The sequence below is a fragment of the Cyprinus carpio genome, chromosome A9 (genome assembly GCF_018340385.1).
Source record: "Cyprinus carpio isolate SPL01 chromosome A9, ASM1834038v1, whole genome shotgun sequence".
NCBI lineage: Eukaryota > Metazoa > Chordata > Actinopteri > Cypriniformes > Cyprinidae > Cyprinus > Cyprinus carpio.
In genome coordinates this window covers 6,858,006-6,884,144 of record NC_056580.1, presented here as the reverse complement: position 1 = coordinate 6,884,144, position 26,139 = coordinate 6,858,006, and the positions used below count along the sequence as shown (strand labels likewise).

General features: G+C 35.8%; 2 protein-coding genes across 4 annotated transcripts; one reads left to right on the top strand and one right to left on the bottom strand.

The window, feature by feature from the left end:
• Positions 1-40: 40 nt before the first annotated feature.
• LOC109074944 (charged multivesicular body protein 2b-like) lies at positions 41-11,013 on the bottom strand. Its single transcript, XM_042763310.1, has 6 exons — positions 10,468-11,013; positions 8,083-8,174; positions 4,798-4,992; positions 2,765-2,867; positions 1,828-1,934; positions 41-1,407 (listed from the first exon to the last, which is right to left on the bottom strand). The coding sequence occupies exons 1-6, from the start codon at positions 10,499-10,501 to the stop codon at positions 1,288-1,290; spliced, it is 651 nt and encodes a 216-aa protein (XP_042619244.1). The 5' UTR covers positions 10,502-11,013; the 3' UTR covers positions 41-1,287.
• Positions 11,014-18,567: 7,554 nt separating this feature from the next.
• On the top strand, positions 18,568-24,824 carry LOC109091913 (transcription cofactor vestigial-like protein 3). 3 transcript variants are annotated; one of them, XM_042763309.1, is made up of 5 exons: positions 18,568-19,780; positions 20,477-20,807; positions 21,196-21,198; positions 21,732-22,193; positions 23,333-24,824. In XM_042763309.1, the coding sequence occupies exons 1-5, from the start codon at positions 19,631-19,633 to the stop codon at positions 23,371-23,373; spliced, it is 987 nt and encodes a 328-aa protein (XP_042619243.1). In that variant the 5' UTR covers positions 18,568-19,630; the 3' UTR covers positions 23,374-24,824. The 3 variants fall into 3 exon arrangements, 1 of the variants encoding a protein (XP_042619243.1); XR_006160767.1 differs by lacking the exon at positions 21,196-21,198 and having other exon boundaries at positions 18,570-19,780; positions 20,480-20,807; positions 21,730-22,193; positions 23,333-24,796; XR_006160766.1 differs by lacking the exon at positions 21,196-21,198 and having other exon boundaries at positions 18,570-19,780; positions 21,730-22,193; positions 23,333-24,795.
• Positions 24,825-26,139: the final 1,315 nt, after the last annotated feature.

The following is a 26,139-nucleotide window of genomic DNA, read 5'->3' as shown; positions in this document are numbered from 1 at the left end:
ATATAAACAGAGTATAAAAACTCACAGGACTGATTATTTCTGTTATTATTTTCACAGCATTGACATGGTATGATGGTACATATGTTGCACATTATTCAAGTTGTACCATTGTGACCATTGTGAAACTACAGTTTGTTTAGTTTAGTATTACCAAGCAGTTAAAGGGTCTCAATGGTTGCATTGTTTCAAGGTTGATAAGTAAAGACTTCATCACATTATCATATCAACAAAGATTCTCATGCAAGATCATTTTTTGTATGTACTATGCAAGAGTTTATACCAAACCTCACTGCAAAGGAAAACTGTTTTCCGTAACTTACTTCCTTAAGTAATGCATAACCTAAAAAGACTTTAAAAATACACATAATGAGCATCTTTTGACTAACATGATGTTTGAGATGATTAGCCCTATAATACATGGGATTCCCAGTTTAAAGGATTTAAAGGACAATTCATTGTCACAGTAATAGCACCCTTTAAAGTTAAAAGTAAAGGGTGTAATTTCTGCACACTAGCAGCATCAAATCACATACTCAGGTACATACAGTAGGTACCTCTTTTAAATACAGTAATCAGTTTGCGAAAAGCATGTTCTAAATAGTATGAATGTAATCTGGATGTACTACATTCGACATGTTATCACTTTCATGTGACCTACAAGTCAGATGTGTCACTTCTCTACTATTCACAAATCCTGTCCTGTGGCCTCACGGGATAGTAAAGTGTTCATCAGATGTGCACTTCACAATCTCGCCCGAAAGTAGCAGGTCACCCGGTGACTTTTCACCTACTGTTTTATGACTACTGTTAATTCGGACACACTACTCTTTTCACACACTATATAGTAGGGAAGTATGTGATTTTGGATGCAGCCTTAGACTTTTCAATCACCCGCCACCCCCACCTTTTGCCACTGGTCACCCAAACAGATAGCCCCGCCCCAAGCTCACACTATTGGTTGAGCTGATGTTATATCCCACCCAATCATGCTGCTCAAACAAACAGATTGCAATTTCATTTAGAGCCACTAGTTGTGCAAAAATGACATCCTTCACTCTTATACCCTACAATATGTGCAGCAGATTTAGACAACAGTTTATCAGAACATCAAAACCATCATCTGCTGTATCTGACCACTGACTCTCCTCCAGCAACTCCCTGCGATACTCCAGTAAGAGTATGTTTATTGACATTTTTCCTTCATTTATTACTTGGACAATCCCTATTCCCTCTATGAACTCAGTCCTTTGGTGGCAACGGGTGCACATGTGTGGAGAGCGAAGAGATTTAGTCCATTCCCAGAGCCTTCAGCTGTCTCTCAATCTCGGCGTCTGAGATAGTGGCCGCTTTAGACTTTGCTGGGGAGGCACCAGGGAGGATCTTTCCTGCTGAGGGGGCTCTTACCATCTGTGGAAACAATAACAAGTGAAGTCTTTTATTAGAGTTGTAAAACTTCAGATTTCACAGATCACCTGCTGCAACTCCACCAGCATAAGCCTCTGTTTAATTGTTGTTTTGGGCGATAGATGTGGCACCAATCAAATATGATCATTGTTTATCCCAAATGTTCTGCAAAAACAGAACCCAAGCACTTTATTTGGAAAAAAACAGGACAAAGAATCTGTGGAATATGGTAATATGAGAATTACATTTTGGCCCGAGGGAATACACATCTGCTGCAATCAGATCCGATGATTCTGCATCTCATGAATCTAAAGAAAGGCCTACAGTAATCACAGGCACAGCCAGAGTCCAGCCATCTGCTGAAAGCGCCGCTGGGGCCGTCGCTAGAATAGCACAGCCGCAGACAGAAAGAAAGCGGCTTACCTTTCCTGAGATCTCTATGCCGATCTCATCCAGCACCTGGTTCATGATGTCCTGGCATTCTTCCTCATCGCCCGATTCATCAAAAATCTCATCCAGCGTATTGTTGACTAAGGACAAAAAGTTGTAGAAGTTGATGAAATCTGATAGAATAACCTCAATAAGTTAATATCTAATATAACCTAATAAGTTGAACGAGAGCTGCTAAGGATGAAAAGCTGGCTTCAATCTGCTTCAAAAGATATTTAGCTGTTTGAAGCACTTACTAACAATTTGATTTTAAATTCATTCATTCATTAAATCTCCTAATTCAGTATTGTCATGCAGAACAGTCTAAATAGGTAGTTTTTGGATACAGTGACTAGGACTTCTGCCGTAAGGTCTAGCTGCTGAAAACTAGAGGTAACCCAACACAGTGCCAAAATTATTAATTGCACAGTAACAAATTTGGATGGTTTCATGCAGTTTATAGCCAATAATTCACTGCACAGAACTCATTGTGCGCACAAACTATGCCCTTGTTGCACGTGAGCCAGTTTTAATATAGTCTGATTCATATTATCTTTTAATTTATGCAGTTTAAACATGGTTTTTGAGAATGAAAACATGTCACACAATCTGTCCAGGTTGGCATCTACCTAATTTGGCTGCTTCAGCCAAGCGATAGATAAAATGTGCCAAACTGACTGGCTGAATAACTTATGATATGAAGTAAAGTATGGGAAGTGCTGATACGCCTATTTATTATGCTATCCTGACTACGCATAATTATATGGTTAGATGAATTTAAAAAATACAGTGCAACTCAATATATAATGTATATTCAGTGTGTATTGTTTAGCATCATTTTTTCCCCTCTGAAAACTGACCAGAACAGATCCGTCAGTTGAGAACCACAAATCCAGCCTCTAATGTGTGTCAGACGCTTTGAAGAACTTACTCATGTCCTCCGTCATTTCTATTTTTAAGTTCTCTTTCTGGAAGTCATGCATCGTCTCTATCGTCTTCTTGGGGTCCAATCTTTTATTGACAGTCTGCATAGTCTGAAAGACAGAAAGAGTTCAAGCCATCCATCACACTCCCAGAGAATAAACACAGCATCCTTACGGTGCACAAAACGGTAATAAAAAATCCACCACGGATGAATATATTTTGAGTGCAGCTCAACATAAATTTCAGATTCACAGCATTTGGTGCGAAGGGGGAGTACAGTAAGTAGATGACACAGAACATAAAAATAGGTCGCATGGAGAGAAGTGTGTTTTACTGTCCCTCTGGGTTTCTAGACTGTGGCGGGGCTGACACACAGGAAGAGTCCTATCTGATTAGAGAGAATTATTTACACACAGCCTCATTATCACCCATCTCAGATCTATTACACCAGCTACCTCCTTATGATTGACTACAAATCCCACGATGCATTAACAATCAGGTGAGGAAATATTAATAGCTTCCTTTCTCATACAATATGGATTGGATACAGACACACTGAATCTTTTATAGGAGTACAGGAACGATCAGAGACTGAATTGGCTGAAATTGCATTTTATGTGATGCCACTACATGCCTGTAGTGATAGGTTAAGATAAGATGTGCTTCGTGAAGTGTGTGCATTAGAAGTGCACACTGAGTATCTGCATGTCTCCTTATTCAACAAAATAAGTGTCTCCAGAGGTAAAATGAATAAACCTACCCATTTCACACAACATTTAAAGTGTAACAGTTAGGCTTAAGACAAAAGCAGGTAGTTGAGATTGTAAAAGCTGTGTTGCATAGACTTCATTTTATGCCAATTACATATAGAGTTTGTAATTGGCATAAAATTGATTGGTACATATTTCAATATATTAATGATCAATAAATTATCTTAACTACATTTTTAAAAAAGTATCCAGCAGGGTTATTATAGTTAACTTAAACTAAAACCATAAAAAAATCTTTCATTACTTGAAATATAATAAATTTTAACTGAAATAAAATAAAATATAAAGATCCAAAACAAATATTTTCAGCAAAAAAAATATTTTATTATTGTTTATTTTTTTGGAATAAAAAAGACTAAAATTAAAAATAAAATAAATTTTTATAATATATATATTTATATATATATATATATATATATATATATAGTAACAAAAACACACAACCAAATTACAAAAATGCAAACTAAAACAGAAAATATAAACATTTTGAACCAGTTGAGACAAAAACACTTAAAAAAATAAAAATACAAAATGCTATAATGTGTTTAACAACTCAGGTTTGAATTCCATTGAGGGGGTTGCTTAAATTATCTTATTATTCCTAAACTAAACTAAACTAAACTTCATATTATATACATATAAAAAATTCCAAAACTTTTTCTGGTAATATCTAAACTTCATATTATATACATATAAAAAATTCCAAAACTTTTTCTGGTAATATCTTAAAACAAGACCTTTAGAAAGCTTGTTTAAAACAAAGAAAACCGCCATAAACATTGCATTTATAATGTCCTCACACCACACTTTTTACTGAGCTGCTCTAAGTGCCATACAGGAACAATATGTCTCATATTTTAAATTCTGTTCAAGCATCATAGAAAATATGAACAGTAATGAGGACATTGTGAATCAGCACATAAAGAATGCCCTTATCTGAGATCTTTCTAAATGTGGAGAGGAAACTATATAAACTGGGTCACAATAATAGCACTGAAGTAAAGAGCCCCTCAACGACATGACAATTAAACCCTGTTTAAGGATTCTTTTGAAGTTCATCGCTACATGAGGGATTCTGTTTTTCCAGCACTTCCCGGGAACACATCAGGCTACATGTGAATAATACAGAGCTGTCATCAGGGGGTGGGGGAGCACTGGGACTGTTGCAGAGACCCGTGATTAGGGGGTCCCACTAAAGCCCTCCATGGACAGCACTGGAATAACTAACTTGGTTGTCGTGCAGATCCATTCGGAGGTTTGAGCGTCTTACCTTCGCTGTGGTAGACATGGCACCAGCCATCTTCATCTGAGAGTTCATGACCTTGGTCTGCGTGGACATGGATGTGACTTTAGAGCTCACGGCGTAGGTTCGGTTCTTCTGTTTTCTGAGCTGTACGAGCTGTTTGGCTAGTATCTTGCAAGCTTCTCGGTTTCCAGTCTTGGCCATTTTTTTTATTTCCATTTCCTGTAAAGAATACACACATCCAGTGAACAGTGGGTGTTATAGTGGCTAGAACAAAATTGAGTTTTGACTTCTAGGACAGAACAACACGTCACCCAGACATGTTCATGACCAACGTGTGCCATGTTTACTTGTTTAGACCCAGAGGTCTGTGTTTCTTTACATTAGTAATCATCTGAAAACAGCTTTGTGCCCTGAGGAACTTCAAGCAATTAGGTGTTTTTTTTCAGATGTAATGTGGGAAACTGAGTGTGTGTTTGAGTCTGTAGAGATCTCCCATGAGACGGATTTTTGAAAATTACCATTCATGCAAAGTGAACAAAAACACCCTGCAAAGTTTTAAATCTGAAAGTGCACCGTGTATAAAGTTATTGTCTCCCAAAAGAAATAATCGACTCTGAATCATTGAAATGAGTCGGTTTTAAAATTAATCCCAAGTCGTTTCATGTTGACGTCAACATTAGCATATTGCCCAGCCACTTGTTGGACTTTCAGCTTTGGTCTGAATGAAAATGCAAATTCATTCTTTGCCACTAGGTGCCGCTTTAGGAGCATAAAAATAACTGTTTCCTCAGTAACGCTGCACACAAAGCAGCACTGCGCTCACAAACACTGCTTTATCAGTCATTACAGACATGAAAATGAGACCAATAGGGCCAATCACCTCAGATCAGCGTCACGCAAAGGAGGGGTTTGGAAAAATGAATCATTAAACAAATCATTTGCGAGTCGTTGAGCAAGTAAGGTAAAAATAAATGCATATTATAAGAGAATGAGAGTGTTTTTTGAACACTCAATGAATAACATCTTATTCTTTTGAGCTGCTGTGTGGCTTCAGAACACTGAATATAGTGCAGAAGTCATATGGCCTACTGTTATGACTGTTATACTGTTATGTTTTGTTCTTTTCGGAGGTTGACATTTGGTCACTCATAGTTTTTGTATGGAACAAGGCAGCAACTCTTCAAAATGTCTCCTTTTGCATTTCATGTGTAAAATAACAGCATTCAGGACTGAAACAACACTGGGAGGAGTAAAAAAAAATTCATTTTCATTTTTGGGAAAACTATTCCTGTAATGTATAGAGAATATAAGCAGTATGGCCATTTCCACTTACTGGTGTTTCATAAAGTCGCCAGTAAAATGGGTATGTGGAAGCATTTGTGCTTGTTTTTGTGTTGTTTTGTCAGACTCGGCTGCTGCATTTTCAAGCGAGATCTGGCTAAATTGACTATAATTAAGCCATCAGTGGGCTGACACTGCAAAGAGAGTAGACACTTCCAAAACACTGCTCTTTTTAAGAGGTCCAGCATGTACATTTCAGTTTCAACCGATGGCAGGTGAACTGTTTTGGGAAGTGTAGACTTCATTCATCAAGGATGCATTAAATGAATCAAAAGGGACAGTCAAGACTAAAGATTTTTTATAAAAGATTTCTCTTTCAAATAAATGATATTCATTTTTTATTCATCAAATAATCCTGAAAAAAATGAATCAAAGTTTCCACAAAAACAAGCACAAGTGTTTTCAATATTGATAAACTGATAATGTTTCTTGAGCACCAAATTATCATATCAGAATGATTTCTGAAGGATCATGACACTGAATACTGGAGTAATGATGCTAAAAATTCAGCTTTGATCACAGGAATAAATTACATTTTGAAAAATATTCAAATAGATAATATATAATAAAAATGAAATAAAATATAATATACCTTTGCAGTTGTTTGGTTCTACTAGTTGTGCAGAAATTACACAATTCACCTTTAAGACAGTCATTATTAATAATTATCTAGGCATATTCTTCTAAACATTTAACGTTACCTCAGCAGATCCTGTCTTCTCTTGTGTGCTCTTAATGTTAGTCTCTCAGGTAAACTCCTGCTGATCAGCTAAACAGGCACATTAGATAGAATAAACTCTAATGACACACACATTAGAGCAGGTGCTGCACTCACCTCACATGATGCCTGCTAAACAAAACGCAAGCACACACACACGCACGCACGCACGCACACACACACACACACACAAGCACACACACACGCACGCACACACACACACACACACACACATACCAATGTCCTACTTTAACAAACAACGACGCTGCTTCTGAGAATATTGCCCATGTTTACCTGTCACTAACAAAATATGACTTGAATAGGGCATTTTTTACTGTTACACCATGATAAAAATGATGTGCCATCATTATAAATATTCATGTATAGAGAGCTGAGTGAGACGAAGCTGTAACGTCAGGCGTATAAGAGATGTTTTATTGTCACGTCAGTCACTGGACAGCACTATGGATCGGAAAACTAGAATAAAAGTGACAGACTGATGTGCTTAACAGAACCCTTTCAGAAACCAGATAATGAAAAGCATGACCCACTTCAGATGACTAATAATTATCCAGCAGATGATAGATATGACACCAGCTGAAGCAGGTTTTTTGAGGGGTGAAGAAACAGTTCACCCAAAACGGAAACGTTTTTATAATTTCCTCACCATCCAAAAAGTGTCTTTAAATTTAACTGAGACTTTGCATTACATATTTCTAATGTGTTTTTAGATTTCCGAACCCACTGTAAGCGTGTTAAAGCAGCGGCACATGACCGCCCTGCAGCTATCTTTCAATATAGGTCATTTAAAAAAATGAAACAACAAAGCACAACCATGTCTAATTACAATAAAGATGAAGGAAAAAAGGGCCCCCCTCTTGGGAAGCAATTATGCACATTTTTATGTTTACATAGAAACAATTAACGTAACTGGAGGGAGTGAGCGGGAGTGTTGGATTCTTCTGAGTTTAATATTGCGGTGGGCCGACATGAGCGCTCAAGTCATCCTCAGAAGTATTGAGCCATGAACAGTTTTTAACTTAAAGAGATATGAAGCCCACGTGACCTACCTGTTTCTCAGTGCAATTAACAGAACGATCAAAACTAAATTAATTAGCTTATTCTATTCTTTGGTGCAATAAAAAGAAATCAAAGAGGGACTTTCTGGCATAAGCAGAGACACATGGAGCTGGAAGGGAGGATGTTGGGAGTTGAAGTCAACTGATATGAAACTGCTTTGTTCCTCTTACCATTTGCTTCTCCTGTCTCTCCAGGGCAGCTCTGTCTCTGGTGATCTGTCTCTGGGTGCCTCTCAGCTCTTTGGACTGCTCTTTAATGATATCTGTGACAGGATGGGGCAGAGAAAAACATGCAATAAAACCGTCTGGAAAATCCTCATACAGTTCACTGATCTGAAACTGAGAGTTTTTTCTCTTTCATTTTTCCCCTCCTCCTTTAGGCTCTCTCTTAAAAAAAATAAAAATTTAAAGGCGTTTGGTTGACTTACTATACGTTTCTACAGTAACAATGCAAAAGTTCTGCTAGAACTTATTTACACAATTTTATATATTATATGTTTTTTTAAATAAAAAAAAATAACACTATTATTCAGTAGGGATGCATTCAATTGATCAAAACTGACAAAAAAAAACTTTTACATTGTTACATGAAAAAAATTCTATTTCAAATAAATGCTGTTTTTATTTTTTTACTTTCTATTTTTAAAGACAAAACTTCTTTAAGTATTATGGTTTCTGCAAAAATATTAAGCAGCAGAACTGTTTTAACATTGATAATAATAAACAATGTTTCTTGACCATCAAATATTAGACTGATTTCTGAAGGATCATGTGACTCTCCAACACAGCAATCAGCCCAACATGTGCCCTTGTGAATGCCAATCAAATCATATCATCCCATGAGGTTAAACAGTCAATATTAGAAGCAACAGAGAGTGTATTAGGAGACAATGGGTTAAAGAACACAAAAGAAAAAACACTGTAAGGAGTGGAGTCTTGTAAACTTATTCACAGCTTTAACTATATTTAAAAAAAAAAGAAATTTAATTTTAGAGGGAAAAACATAGTAATCAACAAGTAAATGAATGAATTAATTGTTCATTCATTAGTATAATCAAATGAATAAATATTATAAATAAAATGGTAAAAAGGGGGATATGCAAATTAGTCAAAAAAGAAAGCAAAATATAAAAGAAAATAAGAAAAATAAGTTAAACGTAAGAATATAGGTTAAAAGAAAAAACAAAAAGTTAAGTTGTTTAAATATTAATTTAAAGTTCTGAAAAGTATGAAATATGGATTAAAGATATGAAAATATAGAATTGGGAGAGAATTCTACATATATGTTGATAATGAAGTGAAACAAATATGTCATTAATATTGTACAAAAATAGGAAAAGCACAAGAAAAGTCACAAAGAGTTTGTGTTTTTTTTTTTTTTTTTTTTTACATAGTTATCATAATTTTGTTACTTGCCCATCCCTGAACCCTGATGAGAGAGTTTGTGTACACGTACAAGTCTACGCAAAAGATGACGTATTGAAAACGTATTATTGAGGGAGGGTTATCGTCCACAAAACTCGCTGAGCTCAACCAACTCTGCCATCTGAGAGGATACTGTGGCACGATGACGCTTGGCTCACCTTGGCACGGAGGTCGAGAGGACAAAGGCTCGGGAATGATGGGAATTCAGCTTGAGCATGACAACAGCATGTGAGTAAAGACCACGACTGATTCAAATACCTCCAACTCTTCTGCTTTACTGATAAGATATGAGCCCGTATGTGCAGTAGTCATTTTTATAGCTGATAAAAGCAAAAAATAAATAAATAAAACAAAATTTTAAAAATTTGAATAGTGACAATGCAAAAATAAAAAATAAATAATAATAATAATAATAAAAACATTTTGCCTTACACAAAAATGTATGACTGGTATGAATAAGTTATGAATTTAAAAAGTGTTTATATTGTTGATCATTAGAGACAGGTTCAAGTGGAAGTTTTTGAAATATACAATAGACAGTTAAGTCTTAAGGCAGGTAACCTGTTAATCTAACCATACAACTATCCTAATTATTCAGATCTCTACTTGATCTACACAATGCTGTCTATTGAGGGGATGTTTGCTTTGCATGCTGAGCTCTCGATATAATAGACATTTATAATGTAAAAAAAAGGGAAAAAAACTGCTTGCAATGTAAAAAATGTCGTTTTCACTTTTGGTACAGTGGATAAAACCATTTATGTAAAATAATAATAATAATAAAAAAAACTAAATATATAAATAAAATACAAATTTTATGTAATTAATGTTAGACGACATAACGCGTGGATCAGGGACAGACAGACATGAGTACAACTGTGTCATAAATTCATATGAAACACCTGTTATTATAATGAAAGTACAGTTTATTCACAGTCAATAATAACAAAAGCATCTATATGAACACAGCTAATATTCCGAGTTTATGACTGTGACTTCGGTATGTAAAAACAGCTGAACAGCTGATAAAGTTTCAAGAGATGCAGCAGGCAGACAGGTGTAGATTATATTATAACGGGGATCTGACCAGGAAAAACTTACTATAATAAAACAATAAACAAAGTGGCTTACCGTCGACCGTCTTCTTTTTAAACAGAGATGCCATGCTGCCTCAACTTAGACTTTAATTCAGTATAAAACTAGTTCCTCTGCCTAACTGCCCGAGCCGAGCTGACTATCGATCCACGCAAAGGTCCCGATTTCCTCGTTTGTCAGGACAGGAGCACCAGCACATGAGCCCATCGAGTCATGCCGCGCGTGACGTCACGGGCGAGGGGTCCTGGTGCAGTTCTCCTCGCGTCCTGTAGGGGGCAGTGTCTTACTCCACAAAAGGCTCTTCTTATGGGTGGGGGACTGACATTTCCAGCAGTGTCCTGCAGTGCAACTAGCTATGATTCATCTAAAACTATTTCTTCTCTATTATTAAACATGCGGTTTTTATGAACTCAGAGTAATAGAGTTTTTGTACTCACATTTTAAATGAAGTAGTCACGACAAAATGTGATTTAAAAGCTGGAAAGTTTGAACGATATTGTGGCCTCCTTTTACTTTCATATGTACAGGAAATAGCCTAAGTAAGAAATTCCTAAATTATGAGTTTAAAAAATAAACAAAAGATTAATATGTCAACTAACTGCATAATGACTCGCTAGGTTATTTAATTTTTTTTTTTATCGTGTAGTTTCACTCTTAATAATTTCTCCCTTAAATTATTTCAACAAATTTATAGGATAACAAAGCACTATAAGCCTTATTCTTCTGGAGTATCGATCAGTAGACTTTACTGCAGATTATGCCATAGCATTGTCTGTGGCAAATTTAATATTCTTATCAATTTTACGCTCCATCCACCTGAACAATTTGTGGCTCGGTACCTTGTGGGTGTAATTCTCATGCTATGGTAAAGTGGAGCAGACAGGAGATTACTGCCCCACAGCTAAGAAACCAGAGCCAGCGAGACATGAGGAGCTGCGGGTGACTTTGGGAGGGGTAACGGGTGTGTGGCCCCCAGCACATTATACCCTCTCTCTACGGAGGACATGGCGCATCCTGGGGCATTATTCTCGTTAAGGTTATTAGGGAGATGTTTTCCTACATTCAGCAAGGCTGGCTACAGGGACTAGCACTAAATGTGCTAATAATGGTAATAAGCCCACTGGTGATCCATCTTGCCCCAAGCACACAGACCTATTCTACCCTGCAGTAACGAGGTAAAACTACTATTTTATTTGCTATTGAGGGTGTCTTTAAAGTATATTAAAATCTCCATTTCATAGTAGAGAGATTCTGTCTCTGTGCCTTTGGAGAAGTCCCACGGAGAGTCCTCTGAAACATTTATCTGTCTACTCTGCTCATGGATCTGCCCGAGGCTGGCAGGCGTTTAATGCTAATGTGCTAACTATGTTTCCAGACAGCAGGCTAATATAAAGTAAGATATCTCATCTGTGAAATTAGATACTTTCACTATTCCTGTTACAGTGTTGATGTTTAGAGGAGGTGTACTGATCCAGAATTAATTTCTAATCTGTCCACTCTGATGTGCCATCGATATCATTCATACAGTCGCTCACTCAAAATTATATTTCTGTCATTCCAAACTTACATTTTTCATCTTCAGTGGATGTTTAGCATGTTTAGATGTTTCATGATATGTTTAGCAAAAAAGTCTTTGTGTGAGGAACTGACTGTTATGGTGGGAGGTTTCTAGATTTATAAATGACAAATTGGGCAATTTTCTTTTACAATATGAACATGAAATATATATATATATATATATATTTATATAATATATATATAATATGTATATATTATATCTTGATTATATATATATATTAATGATATTCAATGTTGTAATATATATATAAAACCTATTTTTTCTGTGGTACTTAATGAATTGGATAATTATAAGCACTATTAAGGAAAGTACAAACAAAATGCTGTAAAAACTGTGCTTTTGTTTAGTACATTTAAGATACTGTGAAATAGCAAGGACTTTCTTTATTTTCTTTATTTATTTTAATTTTATTTATTAATAAATACATGTATGTATTTTTTATATTTTTATTTGTACACCCTTGGCACAACAACAACAAAAAACACATACAGGCTATGTATCGTGGTAAGGTAACAGGCCCATATTTAATTTCTTATGGATTCGCCACAAAAATAACAAGTAGATTTACAATAATGTTGTTTTGTGACATTTCATTTAAAGGGCTGTGTTGGTAAAGCCAATTTTTTTTTTTTTTTTTTTTTTTTTTTTTTGGTTATTTTTACTTATTGCCATGGTTTTAATTTTATTTTGTATAAATATGTGTATTATTTTCTATAACGGTGTATTTTAAACGTGCCACTAGCTGTCCGTAAAGGTCCAAGATGACTACAATATTGGGCTGCGTATAAAATTGAACAAAAGACTAATCAGGGCTCCAGACTGCAACCATTTTTTTCTGCCGGTGCGACAGACGGTGTGTTCCAAACGGGATATATCGCCCTCCGAAGGGCACTTCGGAGTGAAAACAATTATGGCCGCCATACTGAAGGGTTCCAAACTGAAGTGCTCAAAACTGGCCACTTCAAAGGGCCATTCGGAATGAAGGATTTCGAAGGGTACAACTGATGGACACTTTGGGCTCCCGTGATCCTTTGCTTTCATATCATACCTGTACATACATAATTGTCTATATTATATATATTGTTTTTTTTTTTTTTTTTTTTTTTTTTGCTTTTTTGTACATTGTCTATTTTGTTTATATATATATATATATATATATTGTTTTTTTTTTAATTGTCTGTGTCCTGTCTTGTCACTGTCATTCTGTTGTACTGTGTAATGGGATGAACAAAATATACTTTGTGGAAAATAAACAGTTATGTAAAAAAATAAAATTAAATAAAATTAAATTACCACTATATCCAGTAGATGGCAGCAGAGGAGCACTTATTGGCTTATTTGTAGTTCATTTGTACTTTTTGCTTTATATTTTGAAATTATAAAAACCACTTTTATAAAACATCAAATCATCAAGAAAGTTTTGCACTTTTTGTGTATGAAGTTATAAAAGTCACAAAGTGCACTGACAAGCACAAACTTTTCATTAATTTGTGACTGAATCACACATAAAGGGTGTTCCTTTTATATTCACTGAAGTTATCGGTCAGTTCCATATTATAGGAATAATGCTACATTAAATAAGAATGTAAAAAACACAAATTAGATATAAAAATTAGATTTTGCACGTTACTGTTGTTAATAAAAGTACATTTTGTATGCTTCCCAACCCAAGCTCAGTGCTCTACTGTCAAATGTGTATTACCAAGAAATAAGCATGTAATATTATTAGTAACTGCACTTATTAATGCAAAACAATAGTAATTTTATGATTAAATTATCTTTATATTTAATACTCCCACACACCATCCCCACAGTGGTATACCAAATCTACTCCTGGCCACCATCTGTAGAACTTAGTGGTGCTGGTGACACTGCTCGTAAATGTTAGTCTGGAGCCCTGCATATAATACATACCAACTATATAATAAATTATGCAATATAAAATTAATCACCTTAGACTGTCAAAATAATCTTTATGACACTATATAATGTTAGTGTTCAAGACATGACTGTTAACAAGACAGACTTATAGATGTATGCAAACAAGAAGCGTTGAATCTGGGTCTCATCACACTGATTTAGTAGCCACATCTTCATGTGATGAATGCGTTTTGCCCGACTGCTCTGGTGGCAAGGCATTAATATATCGAGTGACTGACTCCACTCCATCTGCCCCGGGAAGAATACAGCATCAGAGTGTCCCATGCCTTACTGCACTGGGCCAACCAGGGATTATGGATAATGAGAGATTATTACCCCTGTTGATTTTGCCTTACACACACACACACACACACACACACACACACACACACACACACACACACACACACACACACAGGAGTACAGCGACATATTATGCATGAGCGCTTGTGACATACTACACCGTTAATGACCACATAATTAATCAGTCTAGTGCATGGATAGTGGCACACAATGACATCATCAAATGATCAAGTGAGGTGCTGCACACCTACAAAATGGGGTCCCAGTGGCAGGTCTTCTTCTACAGCCTTAGGGTTAAACTGAGGCCAGAATTATTCAACTGAGTCAAATGAACGGTATTTGCATGGGGAATTAAAATCATTAAAGGCACAAGGACATCGGGAGAACGAGTCCTTCATGGAGGGAAACGCAGTCCTTCAGAAATATAAAGTGTAGACAGACTTTGTGTGCCAGCATTGCTCAGGATCTAACGGAGGTCTAAGTATAAGTCGTGTAATTATAGCAATTCAGGCAGAGATGCATGGGAATGAACTGCATTCTCTGTTACTTACTAAAAGCGCGGGTACAGCAGAATGAAAGACCTGTGACTGAATCTGTGAGGTTTATTACTAACAATAGCTTGCTTGATAAGCCATTGCATTCTGAACAACTTACAAAAAGCAACTTTTAATGTGTCTAATAAGCCCATTTCAACTGAAAGACTTGTTTTGATGGTATGCTTGAGGTTTTTACAGTTTTTTTTCTTCAGGTCTTAAAAAAGTCTTATTCACCCTTCCACAGTTTAAGGCCTTAAAAAGGTCTTAAATTAGAGCATTAAATCTTAAATTTATAAAGAAATTACATTTAATGTTGCATGCATTGCAAAAAATAATAAGTCAAGCTTTTTTGCACTGTGATCAGTAAAAGTTATTTCCATATTCTAGTGGTTGGGAGATATTCAAGCCTTAAGCCTTTTTTATTATTATTTTATTTATTATTATTATTATTATTATTATTATTATTATTATTATTATTATTATTATGTTTGTAAAATGAATGAAAAAGTAATGGAGATCAGTTGGAAGTTGTATTCTCCAACTTTGAAGTGTTGCTAATACAAGACATTTACATTAAGAGAACATTGACGTATTGTTCTCCTTACTTTGTTTAAAAAGGTCTTTAAAAGTCTTAAATTTGCATTCAGAAACCCTGTTTTAAATAGTTCATTGTTAATAACAATCCAAAAGTATATTTTCAGTGACATTCAAAGAGCAAAGATAAGTGTGATTGTCTCAATCTATGAGGTCTTTGAAATTGTAATATGACATTAATTGCTCATTTTTTTCAAAAAGCAAATTTTCCAAAAGGATAATATTTTAATAAAAAAACAAACCATCCAATTATCTGCTGCTTGTGGACCAAACCCAATCAGTGCTGAAGATGGTCCTGATAGAGTGGAGCGTTTATTTAAATGAACAATAATGAAGGTGACCAATTAACATGAAAAGCCTGAATCTGAACCTGCTCCATGGTGGTCATACCAGCAGGAATGAGCCTCCTTTCAAGAGTCGCATATGCAATTAACATTCAAATTTGTAATGCAGGACGAGTGTGACCGTGTGATTTCTGAACCAGCTGGATCGTTTCTGAACAATTAAAAATGTGAAGAGGATCGTTGTGTCCTAGGACATGCTTGTTGATGTTCCCATTAAGACCTCTGTGACATATTTCACCATTTGTCTTGGGGAAGAATTTAAAATTTCAGCAAGAAATGATGTTCTTTGATTTTGCCCGTGACATAAATTGAACCCCATTAAACCTTACGCCTCGCTGATGTCGTAGAGATAACTGCTAACACTGCCTTAAGGCATGATGGGATGGTTATGCACATGATTACCTCATTCTGGTGGAGATATTGCTGTGTGCCCTGTGTCTTATGAAGCTTATGAATTATAGCACTCTAGAGAATACAAGATTTCACGTGAATCTCTAATTTAACACAATTTGTGGCTCATTAAGTGGAAAGAAGACCATAAGGTGGTTAGAAAACTTAATTCATTCAATTTAAACAATCATGTCAGCTTATTATAACACATCAATTGACCGTAACATCAGCCAGGATTCCTTGCCCTGTCTTTCAAATATCAAATAGAGAAATTATGAAAATTCTTTAAGCAGAATTAGATCTTATGGACTGAAATGAAATGGCCGTTGTTTTTTTATCTGATATACAATCAAGTTCTCCCTCATTATATGCTTCAGTGTGTATTAAAGCAAAGCCAATAAGCAAAGAATAAACATTTAAGAGCTCCTGCATTTCTGAGACTCTTGGGATTTATCAGATTTATCATGCTTCTGCACAACCATCTGGAAGAGAGGAAGAAAGGATGTTCAAGAAGAACTTGAGCTGAAAATCTGGAAATCTACATTTTTCAAATGAAAAATGATACGTATTGTATCATGATTATGTCTTGACATGATAAGTATTATATCTTTTTTAATTCATATACCCCTCAATAAGAAGCACTCCATTGAACCTGCTCAACATTACAAGATTATTTCTGTTCAGTCAACAAGGCAGTATAGATATGCAGACACCATATGCAAAAACTGACATGCGTCAATCAAAATCAACAAGTAACACAAGATGGAACCAGGCAGAGAAGATTTTACAACACATTTTATTAATGCAGCACTCAAAATGTTATTTTAATGGCACAAAGGAAACAGCATACTTGTTATATATTTGTACACATATTCTATTTGTATATCTCTGCATTATATTATATATAAGCAGACTGTGAGACTGACAGGTGGATTTCAGATGAATGGGTGTAGATCTCATCTTCAGTGTCTAACAGAATTTGTTAATAGTTAAAGTTGCTGTGTTACTCTAATTTGCATTTAATTGAGGGTTAATGCTACTGTTCCTCTGCACAGAAGTCTTGTCTGCAGGCAAATTCTCACATGCAAAGGTCTTGTCTGGAATTTATTATATTTAGATTGAACAATACATCAGCCCGTATGTCTTTTGTGCCACACCTGTGACAACTTCCACCATGCGGTCATGGAAGCGATAATGATTACAACTGAAAAATAGCAGCATTCTCAATTCAGTTGAACTGTTTTTTTTTTTTTCATTAAAAAAAATTGTATCATTCATTTTATCATTCACAATTCCATCTAGAATTAACAAATGCATGAACTTTGTTTTGAATTCCATTGACTCTCTTGTTTTTGCACTGGCACTGAAAATGATATGAAAGCAACTGAATATATATATATATATATATATATATAATATATATATATATATATATTTAAAAGTTTTAACGCAATGGCACGCAGCTCTAAGGATTTTAAAAAGAAGGAAAATTTTAACAAAAATGATAATCAAACTTTATTGTATTGTACTTTAACTTCCTTTGTTCTCAAGTAAAATGACTGCACCGCATGGGGGATTTGACAAAATGTGTGCCAGTGGAGTCTTTAGCCTCTGAAGCATCCTTTGTGAGCTGTGAGGCAGAGAGAGAGAGAGAAAACAAATTCAGTGCTATATATCTTTTGTGTTTCCTTCTCAAAAGCTTCTTTTTTTAAAGAAAATGATAAACATGTTAAGAATTATTATTAGAGGAAAGTGGAACACTGTGGTGAGATTCATTCAGTTCAGCCTGTAGTACTAGCTTGGATCGACAAGAGAAGACTTCACTGCACTGTATTGAAAGCATGAGTGTGTTTGTCTTGTTGTAGCTGTAAGTGCCTACTCAGACTGTGCCCTAGATAGACTTAGTATCACAACACCACTCAATTATTCACATCTCTTTCTGCGTAGTCTCTAGCCATCAGAGTGAACAAATCATTTGTCACGACGACATGTTCAGCCCTGTCTACAAGAGGAGATGAGATCAAACAACAACTGGGGACAGAGCTGGGCTGAGCAAATGAATAATATAATGGACCATTTTGACTTTTCTAAATGCTCCTCATCACATAAGGTGGCTTTGTAACAATGGACAAATGTTCTGACACTGTTCTTCTGTTCTGAAGATGACTACAGTTATTGATGGTTCAATGATATGATAATAAAATGTTGATAAAATGATTAAAATGTCGATCCATTACTTTATAATAGACCATGAATATAATCAGACTTGCCATGTTTGCAAATGGAATATGGGTCATGTGCCTTTTGTATCTCTTATTAAGGTATGCATGAATTTAACAATGATTGACAAACATAATTGTTTTGTGTTATTATAGTGATTTTTCATTAAATAAGCACTTTTTTTTAAAAATGATTGAAACACATAGTTGTTTTGTGTTATTATAGTGATTTTTAATTAAATAAGCACACACATTTAATTTTCTTTTTTGTTTTTACATTTATTATTATTTTTTTTATATTTGTGATATAACCCTGTTTCTTGTTACTTCTATCCCCTGCCCTTTGTTTCCAGATTCTCTCTTTCTTTATTAAGAAATATTCACATTTTATTTAAAATGGAAATAAAGACCATGAAGTATGGAGCATTACTTTGTTTATCTTCTTTATTTTAAAGACTTGTGTCCCCTCGTTATAGATTAATCTGGTTCCCCAAATCTGTTTTACAGTGTTTCTATCCTAAAAACAAAAAAACAAAATAGCATAATTCATAATAGCATAATTCTTTTAGGACATCAATTCATGTCCTAAATGTATTCATTCATATATATATTAAAGCTAAAATATGCATTCTTTGCCCGATGTTTAAAATGTGCAATGAAAAACATATGTTTTGAATTCTGGTTCGGACACTCAGTTGGTCTACAGCAGGTGGCAGCACATGCCTGATGCAAACCTACCTAAAACATCGCTAATTATGAGGACATAAAAACAAATCCTCAGATATTACAATTTCCCCTCAAGCGCCTAACACATCGCCAGTGTCAAAATGTCTATCAGGCCATACGCCACAGAAACATAAACTAAAATCAAGAATGCAAATAAAGGCGTAATGCTCTTAACAACCTGTTAAGCATTGTTTAAATGTTAGCTTTGAGCGTGTACAAGATAACTCAGTAGCAAGCAGTATTGGGGCTTTTTCTAGCCACTTACTAGTAAAGTATTGGTTTATGAATATTTCAGTTTGGTTCCACCAATCAGATCGCAGCGCTCCAAACTTCCCACCAATCAGAGAAGCCGCTGTAACTTTCACGGGCAGCTCGCGCACTCGCTCTGTGCTGATGCGCTGTCTGTCTGTAGGTGGAGAAGACTCGATGGGGACACTTTTGTTTTGATGCTAATATTTTCTTTCACAAACTGCGGCGCTTTTGTCAAAGCTCAGGTTTATATTGGGGGGAATGATGAGCACATTCATCTGTGGCTGAGGAAGCTGTCCTGTCCCTGAAGAGCCTCTTGAGATCGTCTAAGCCTCTGCCATGAGCTGTTTGGATGTTATGTATCATCAGAGTTATGGAGCTCATCACTACCTGCCCGCGACTTCAGCAGCAGCAGCAGCAGCGGCTTACAAAGCGGCATATTACCACCACCACCATCAGCACCATCAGCAGCACCATCAGCAGCAGCAGGTATAGGTCATGCATTCGGGCTGACACACACAACTGATGCAGAGTGAGAAAAAGAAAGTTCTGCTTCAGATATTTTTGCTGAGATGGTTTAAAAGCGCTCTTTAGAGCCGAGCATCGCTGTAAAAATGTTACATTCGTGGTCATTATGTAATTATTTGACACGTAGACATTGATTTTCAAAATTTCAATTAAATATTAAAAATGTCTGCTTGTTACAAAGCAAACCTACAAATAATCATAATAAAAAAAAATATGTATACGCTTTATTTAATGGAGATGGAGTTGCAGTCAACAAGTGACTAAAAACATCTGAGTCTGGATGCAATTCATGAAGCATGTTTTTCCTTTGACGTTTTATTCATTCACAAACTTCCATTTATAGATGTATAGCTACTCTAAAAAGTGTAAAATAGTAATACTGATATGAGAAGGTGTCTCCAGACTGAATTATTATCTAAATGCTACTGTTATGAAATAAAACCGCATGACATCCGATAAAGAATTCTTCAAATTCCAAGCTGTGAATTACAGCTGAATGTGTTTATACAGTCTCTCGTACGGAAATCTTCTTGGGAGTAAATCGGCATACATTCAGAGATGATCCTCGATAATCTATTTTAGTCCAAGACCAGGTGGTGAATGTGTGCTCCATCTATTAACCCCTGACCAGTATAACACTGTCTGTGTCTGTGTCAGCAGAAGAAGTTCAGTGCCTACAGCAGGATGCAGGACTCTGAGGAGTTTCGCTCTGACTGTGGCCAGAGTAAGCAGCCTGGAGCGCTGAAGCCCCGTCCTGAGCCTGAGCTCCCACCAGAGGAGGAGCAGAGCGCTGGCGAAGAGGAGCGCTGCAAGGAGACGCAGCCCGCCGAGGCCGAGTACTTGAGCGCCAGGTGTGTGGTGTTCACCTATTTCCGCGGAGACATCGGGGATGTGGTGGACGAGCATTTCTCACGTGCGTTGAGCCAGCCCAGCGCCTTCAGCAATGATGCCAAGACCGGCACACTACACTCTGGAGGACCATGGAAAGGTAGAAGACAGTGTTTGATGGGAATCTACAATATTTGTAATCCTAAAATACAGTAATAGTGCTAATAAATATATATATATAGTTTATTTGCATTAAAAATTAATCATATTATACCCTTGTTCATTATTAACCCTTGTATTACATTAAAAATCTGTGTCCTAATTTAATTCAATTGAATTTACCAAAAATCATTAACATTAGCAGTGCTCACACACACAAACATATGAATTACTTACCTATTATTTTTTAAACTTTTTTTTCACAAATGGTACATTTTATAAACAGCACTGTAACTACTGACATTTTATAAACAGCACTGTTTAAACAAAAATTGTGCAAAAAGCCTGTTTTAAGCATCTTCCAAATGCGTTAAGGTAAATAACCTTAGAGGGTAGTTGGGCAAACTAACATAACAAAAATACATAATTTATATATTTTTATGTATTTTACATAATTACAAAATAATACATTATTAACAATGAAATTTGCGGGTCAAATTGACCCTAAAACGAACATCAAATCTGACAGAAGTTTTGTACGCACATTCCACAACACATCTGGCTGTCGAAATTTTGTTCATGAATCTGAAACAGAATCAAGAAAACAGAAAAGTGACAAATACCAAGAGAAATTGGTGAATTACTTACCTATTATTTTTTAGTTTTTTTTTTGGCTTATGGTTCGTTTTATTAAGATTAATTTATTTAGCTAAACATATTCTGTGTTTGCAAACTTTTTTTTTTATCAGCATCAAGGTTTTATGTTTAAGTTCATTAAATCCATATTGAAAAGTGTAAATTTTTACATTTTTAATCACTTTTTTCGCCTTCACTTTAATTTTAAGCGTTATGAAAGGATACTACAAAAATCAGATATCCAGATATTATTGCACTCTTGGAACTTACTGTTTGTTGTGTTTCAGAGGAAACTCCCACTCTGAGGGTCAACCTTTACCGTCGTCCCTGTGGGGTGGTGGCTACCCTTCTCAGACCTCCTCTCACCCTGACTTCCCCCACGCCGCTGCCTTCCACCCTGCAGACACTGGGCTCTGGAGCAGCCACGGCTTGCCCCCTCCCTCTGCTCTTACTGACTCTTGGCACTACGGCCTGGGAGCCCAGGGTGGAGCGGGATACCCTCACGTTCACGAGATGTACCCTCACATGCACCCCCGCCACCCGCATGCACATTCCCACACCCACCACGTGCTCCATCACGCTCACAGCCCCGCTCTGGACCCCTGCTTCAGCCCGCTTCTGCTGCCCGGTGTAAGAGCGTCTTGTAGCCCGACGTCCTGCGCAGACGGAATCAAAACTGAGCTGGAACCGAGTAGCATCGCAAACTGGCCCACTTCTTTCCATGGGTCAGTGGACATCTGTCATGATACAGGTGAGACGAGATGAGAGGACAGGTCATGGGTCTTTGCATTGTTGTGTTGTTATTTCCATGGGTCAGTGGACATCTGTCATGATACAGGTGATTACAGTCAAAAGCTACTGCATCGCATACACTACCTTGCAAAAGTTTTGGGCCAGTAAGAGTAATATAAGTATTATGCTCAACAAAGGCTGCATTCATTTGATTAAAAATACAGTAAAAACTGTGAAATATTTTTACAGTTTAAAATAACTGTTTTCTATTTGAATATATATTAAAATTAATTTATTCTTGTGATCAAAGCTGAATTTTCAGCATTATTACTCCAGTCTTCAGTGTCACATGATCCTTCAGAAATCACTCTGATATGCTGATTTCCTGCTCAACAAACATTTCTTATCATTAACAATGTTAAAAAAAATAAAAAAAAAAACAGTTGTGCTGCTTCATATTTTTTGTGGAAACCGTGATACATTTATTCAAGAGAATTTGTGATAGAAGTTTAAAGTTCAAAAGAACAAAATTGATTTGAAATAAGAATACTTTGTAACATTATAAATATCCTTACTGTCAGTTTTGACCAATTTAATGCATTTTTGCTGAATAAAAGTATTAATTTCTGACTGGCCCAAAAATGTTGAACAGTAGAGTATATAACAAATAAATAAGTCTAGCATTAGTGCAAAAATAGCTTCACATTATAAGTTAAAAACTCAAAACAATAAAAATATGAATAGTTGTGACTCATATTGCATAATAATAATAAAAATAATTTTAATAACTAATTCTTCATTGTCTTGACTAGTTTGAAACAAATCATATTTATTTTCACATTATGATTTTTGTTGCTTTCACATATAAATAATGTAATGCAGCCCTGCCATTGATAGCCCCACACACACACACACACACACACACACACACACACACACACGTATATATATATATATATGAATGCACAAAATATCAATTCCATGTCAGTCTTGCAATCATCTAATGCTCAGAGATATATTATATATCATATAATATATATATATATATATATATATATATATATATATATATATATATATTTGAATACTGTTGCATTCCTTCTAACATACCTTCTGCTATTATAAATGACACATTCTAATGTTTTAATGATTCCTCAGTGCTTGAGCAAGACAAAGCGAAGGCCAGTGTTTGGTTCTGAGACAGAGAAGCTTCACTGGACTCCATGCCTGAGACTGGACCACTTCTGCAGCTGAGGCCCACAGCACTGCGTGTGGATTGCTTCCTCACAAGACTTTATTGGGAACTATTCAGGGGAGCATCAGTCTCTATCAGCGAGACAAGCAGAAAAACAGCTTTGGGACAACCTAGTGTTTTTGTAAAGCATACCATCCTGTCTTGAGTTTGTGCCCTTAATGTGCGCTCATGGACAGAGATCCAGTTCAGGACACTTCTGTAAAGGATGCCACACTCCCTTAAACAAGGTTTAAGAGGCAGATCTCCCTCTTTCTCTACACAGAGGAGGTTTTCTCGACACGGCTGATGCTTCAGAGCTGTGTTTATGTACTAACCACAGGTTCTGTTGAAAGAACTGATTGTATTAGTACAGCAGGCAGAAATGTGTGAGAAAATCTTGATTTACTTTAATATATTTGTCTTGTGTTTTCTGTTCGTAATACATGTTAAAAGATTATTTTTGATGTCAAATCGTCTAAGGAATCAGTCATTAGTTTTACTGCTATACATGAACTGCTAAGTTTTATTGGCAAACAATCTGTTTTGTTTGGATGGATTATTAAATCATTACAGTGATCACTGTCCCTTTAAATGTTGTCAGTGGAAGTGCTTCATAATGTCACATTTATTTTAAATCTGTTTACTTTTCCTCGTCAATGGGATGTGAGGCATTTGAGAGGTCAGTGGCACCAAAACACACCGCTTATGCTGCTCTTGACCAATTTTGGGAAGGAAATACGGAGAACGCAAAGTCCCAGAAGGGATAGTGTCATTCCATTCACATTCAACTTTATCTCTCGCAAAGCTGCGAAATCTGGGACGTGTCACACATAGAGTTATATTGCAATGTAAAATAAAATGTTTACGTGAATGCTCTTAAATGTTAAAAGTTGGTATGCGCTTCCTGTCTGGCGATCCAAGACCACTTGAACAATTGCAGTTAAAACAGACTCCTCTCATCCACTGAAGATTCATCCTAATAGAGATCCTGATAAAGCTAAAGAATGTGGCAGTCGCCCTCTCCGTGCAACTTCGACCCAAATCCACACAAAGAATGCGAAGAGCGTAGAATATGCTGGTGTGAAATCGGACATTATTTTAGAGGGCTGCAGCTTTAAATATTTTTATACAAGCTCAGTGCCAGATACTGCATTGTATTTGTGGTAAAAGGCAGCTGTTGGGCTGGTTGTCCCGTGAGTGGAGAAGCTCAGGCAGTGTGAATGGAGGGTTCGAGAGTGAGATCTCTGACCAGGTGGCGGCACTGACCCTCACATTCCTGCATCAGCAGCTGCTTCATCCTGACACTGCGCCATGATAGATTTCTCAAACTCTAGGCTAGAAAGACTATTTTGTGTTAATGTACATTTGTAGTGTACTTCAAATATTTTTTTGCAGATAACATAATATTAATAAAATAAAAGGCCACTTAAAGGTGCTAAATGTAGGATTGACACCGAGTGGTTGAACTAGGTATTGCAGTCCAAATTCAAAATATTGGAGAGGGTTTTTTCACCAGGCCCCTCCTCCTTAGACTTGACCCATGCAGGTTGCCAAATTGAAAACACAAACAGGAACGAGCGCACTTGATGATGAATATAATGAAATACGCTGTGTTTTCCACCAACTGGCAACCCGGGGTACTGAAATACAATTGGGTAAACTGTCAGTGGGTGGGTTTCACAAACCAAAACAGAGGATGACATTCCAGCCCTGAACACACATTTTTTGGGTAAACTGTCAGTGGGTGCATTGTTTTTCAGATAAACAAGTATGTTAACTTAGCATGTTTATTAAATATCTGCAAACATTTTATGGTATTTGTATGCTTTAGTAGAGTCAAAAAATTACATACAGCACCTTTGATGTAATGCCAATTTAAAAGATTTATTTTAAATGAATCTTTAAATCATTGTTTTAAAATGTGTTGAAGTACACTTCTTTTAATGTGTTGACTAACATACTAAAGCAGTACTTGATTGCTTATTTAAAGTTAAGATATTTTAAATGTACTAAATAGCAACACATTACAAATATGTTTAAGTACATGACATACAAGTTTCAATAAAATTTCATGATATATTAGTTTACCATAAATGCTTGTCAGTACATTCAACAGTACACTTTAACCATCAGAATTATAAAATTACACTGTAAAAAAAGTATGTTACAAGAAAATACAATTTCAGTCTTTTAATTCAGTGTTTCTAAATATCGTAAAATTTACTAGTGTAATTTTTTTCAGTGTACATACAAATCTGCTTTAAATATGTCAAAAACACTCTACATTTCAACTGTATTTAATATAAATTTAACCTATATTATATTTAATTTATATGTAGTTAAGTTTCTGAAAACATTACATCCGGTTTGCACTTACTGTATTCCTTAAAATATATTATTTCTGTAATAAGTACCTTTTTATTAATTATTATTTTCTTTATGGTTTTAAAGTTTTGTTAAACAGAGAAAGAAAAAGATGAACTGTATACAGAGCAATTATTGAAAATATTGAAGATAAAAACGTACAAAAAAAAAAAAACAGTATTGCTTTATAAACCAGATAATTTTTCAAAGTAGAGGAAAACTCTTCTGCCTAATTGATTTCTGCCTAATTGTCTAAGAGAGTAAGAGAGGTCCCCATAAGCACTCTTTTTAAAAGCTAAATGCTTCCCAAATGAGTATGCGAAGACCTCACTCTAATCCACATAAAATAAGCATTAGGATTTTGTAA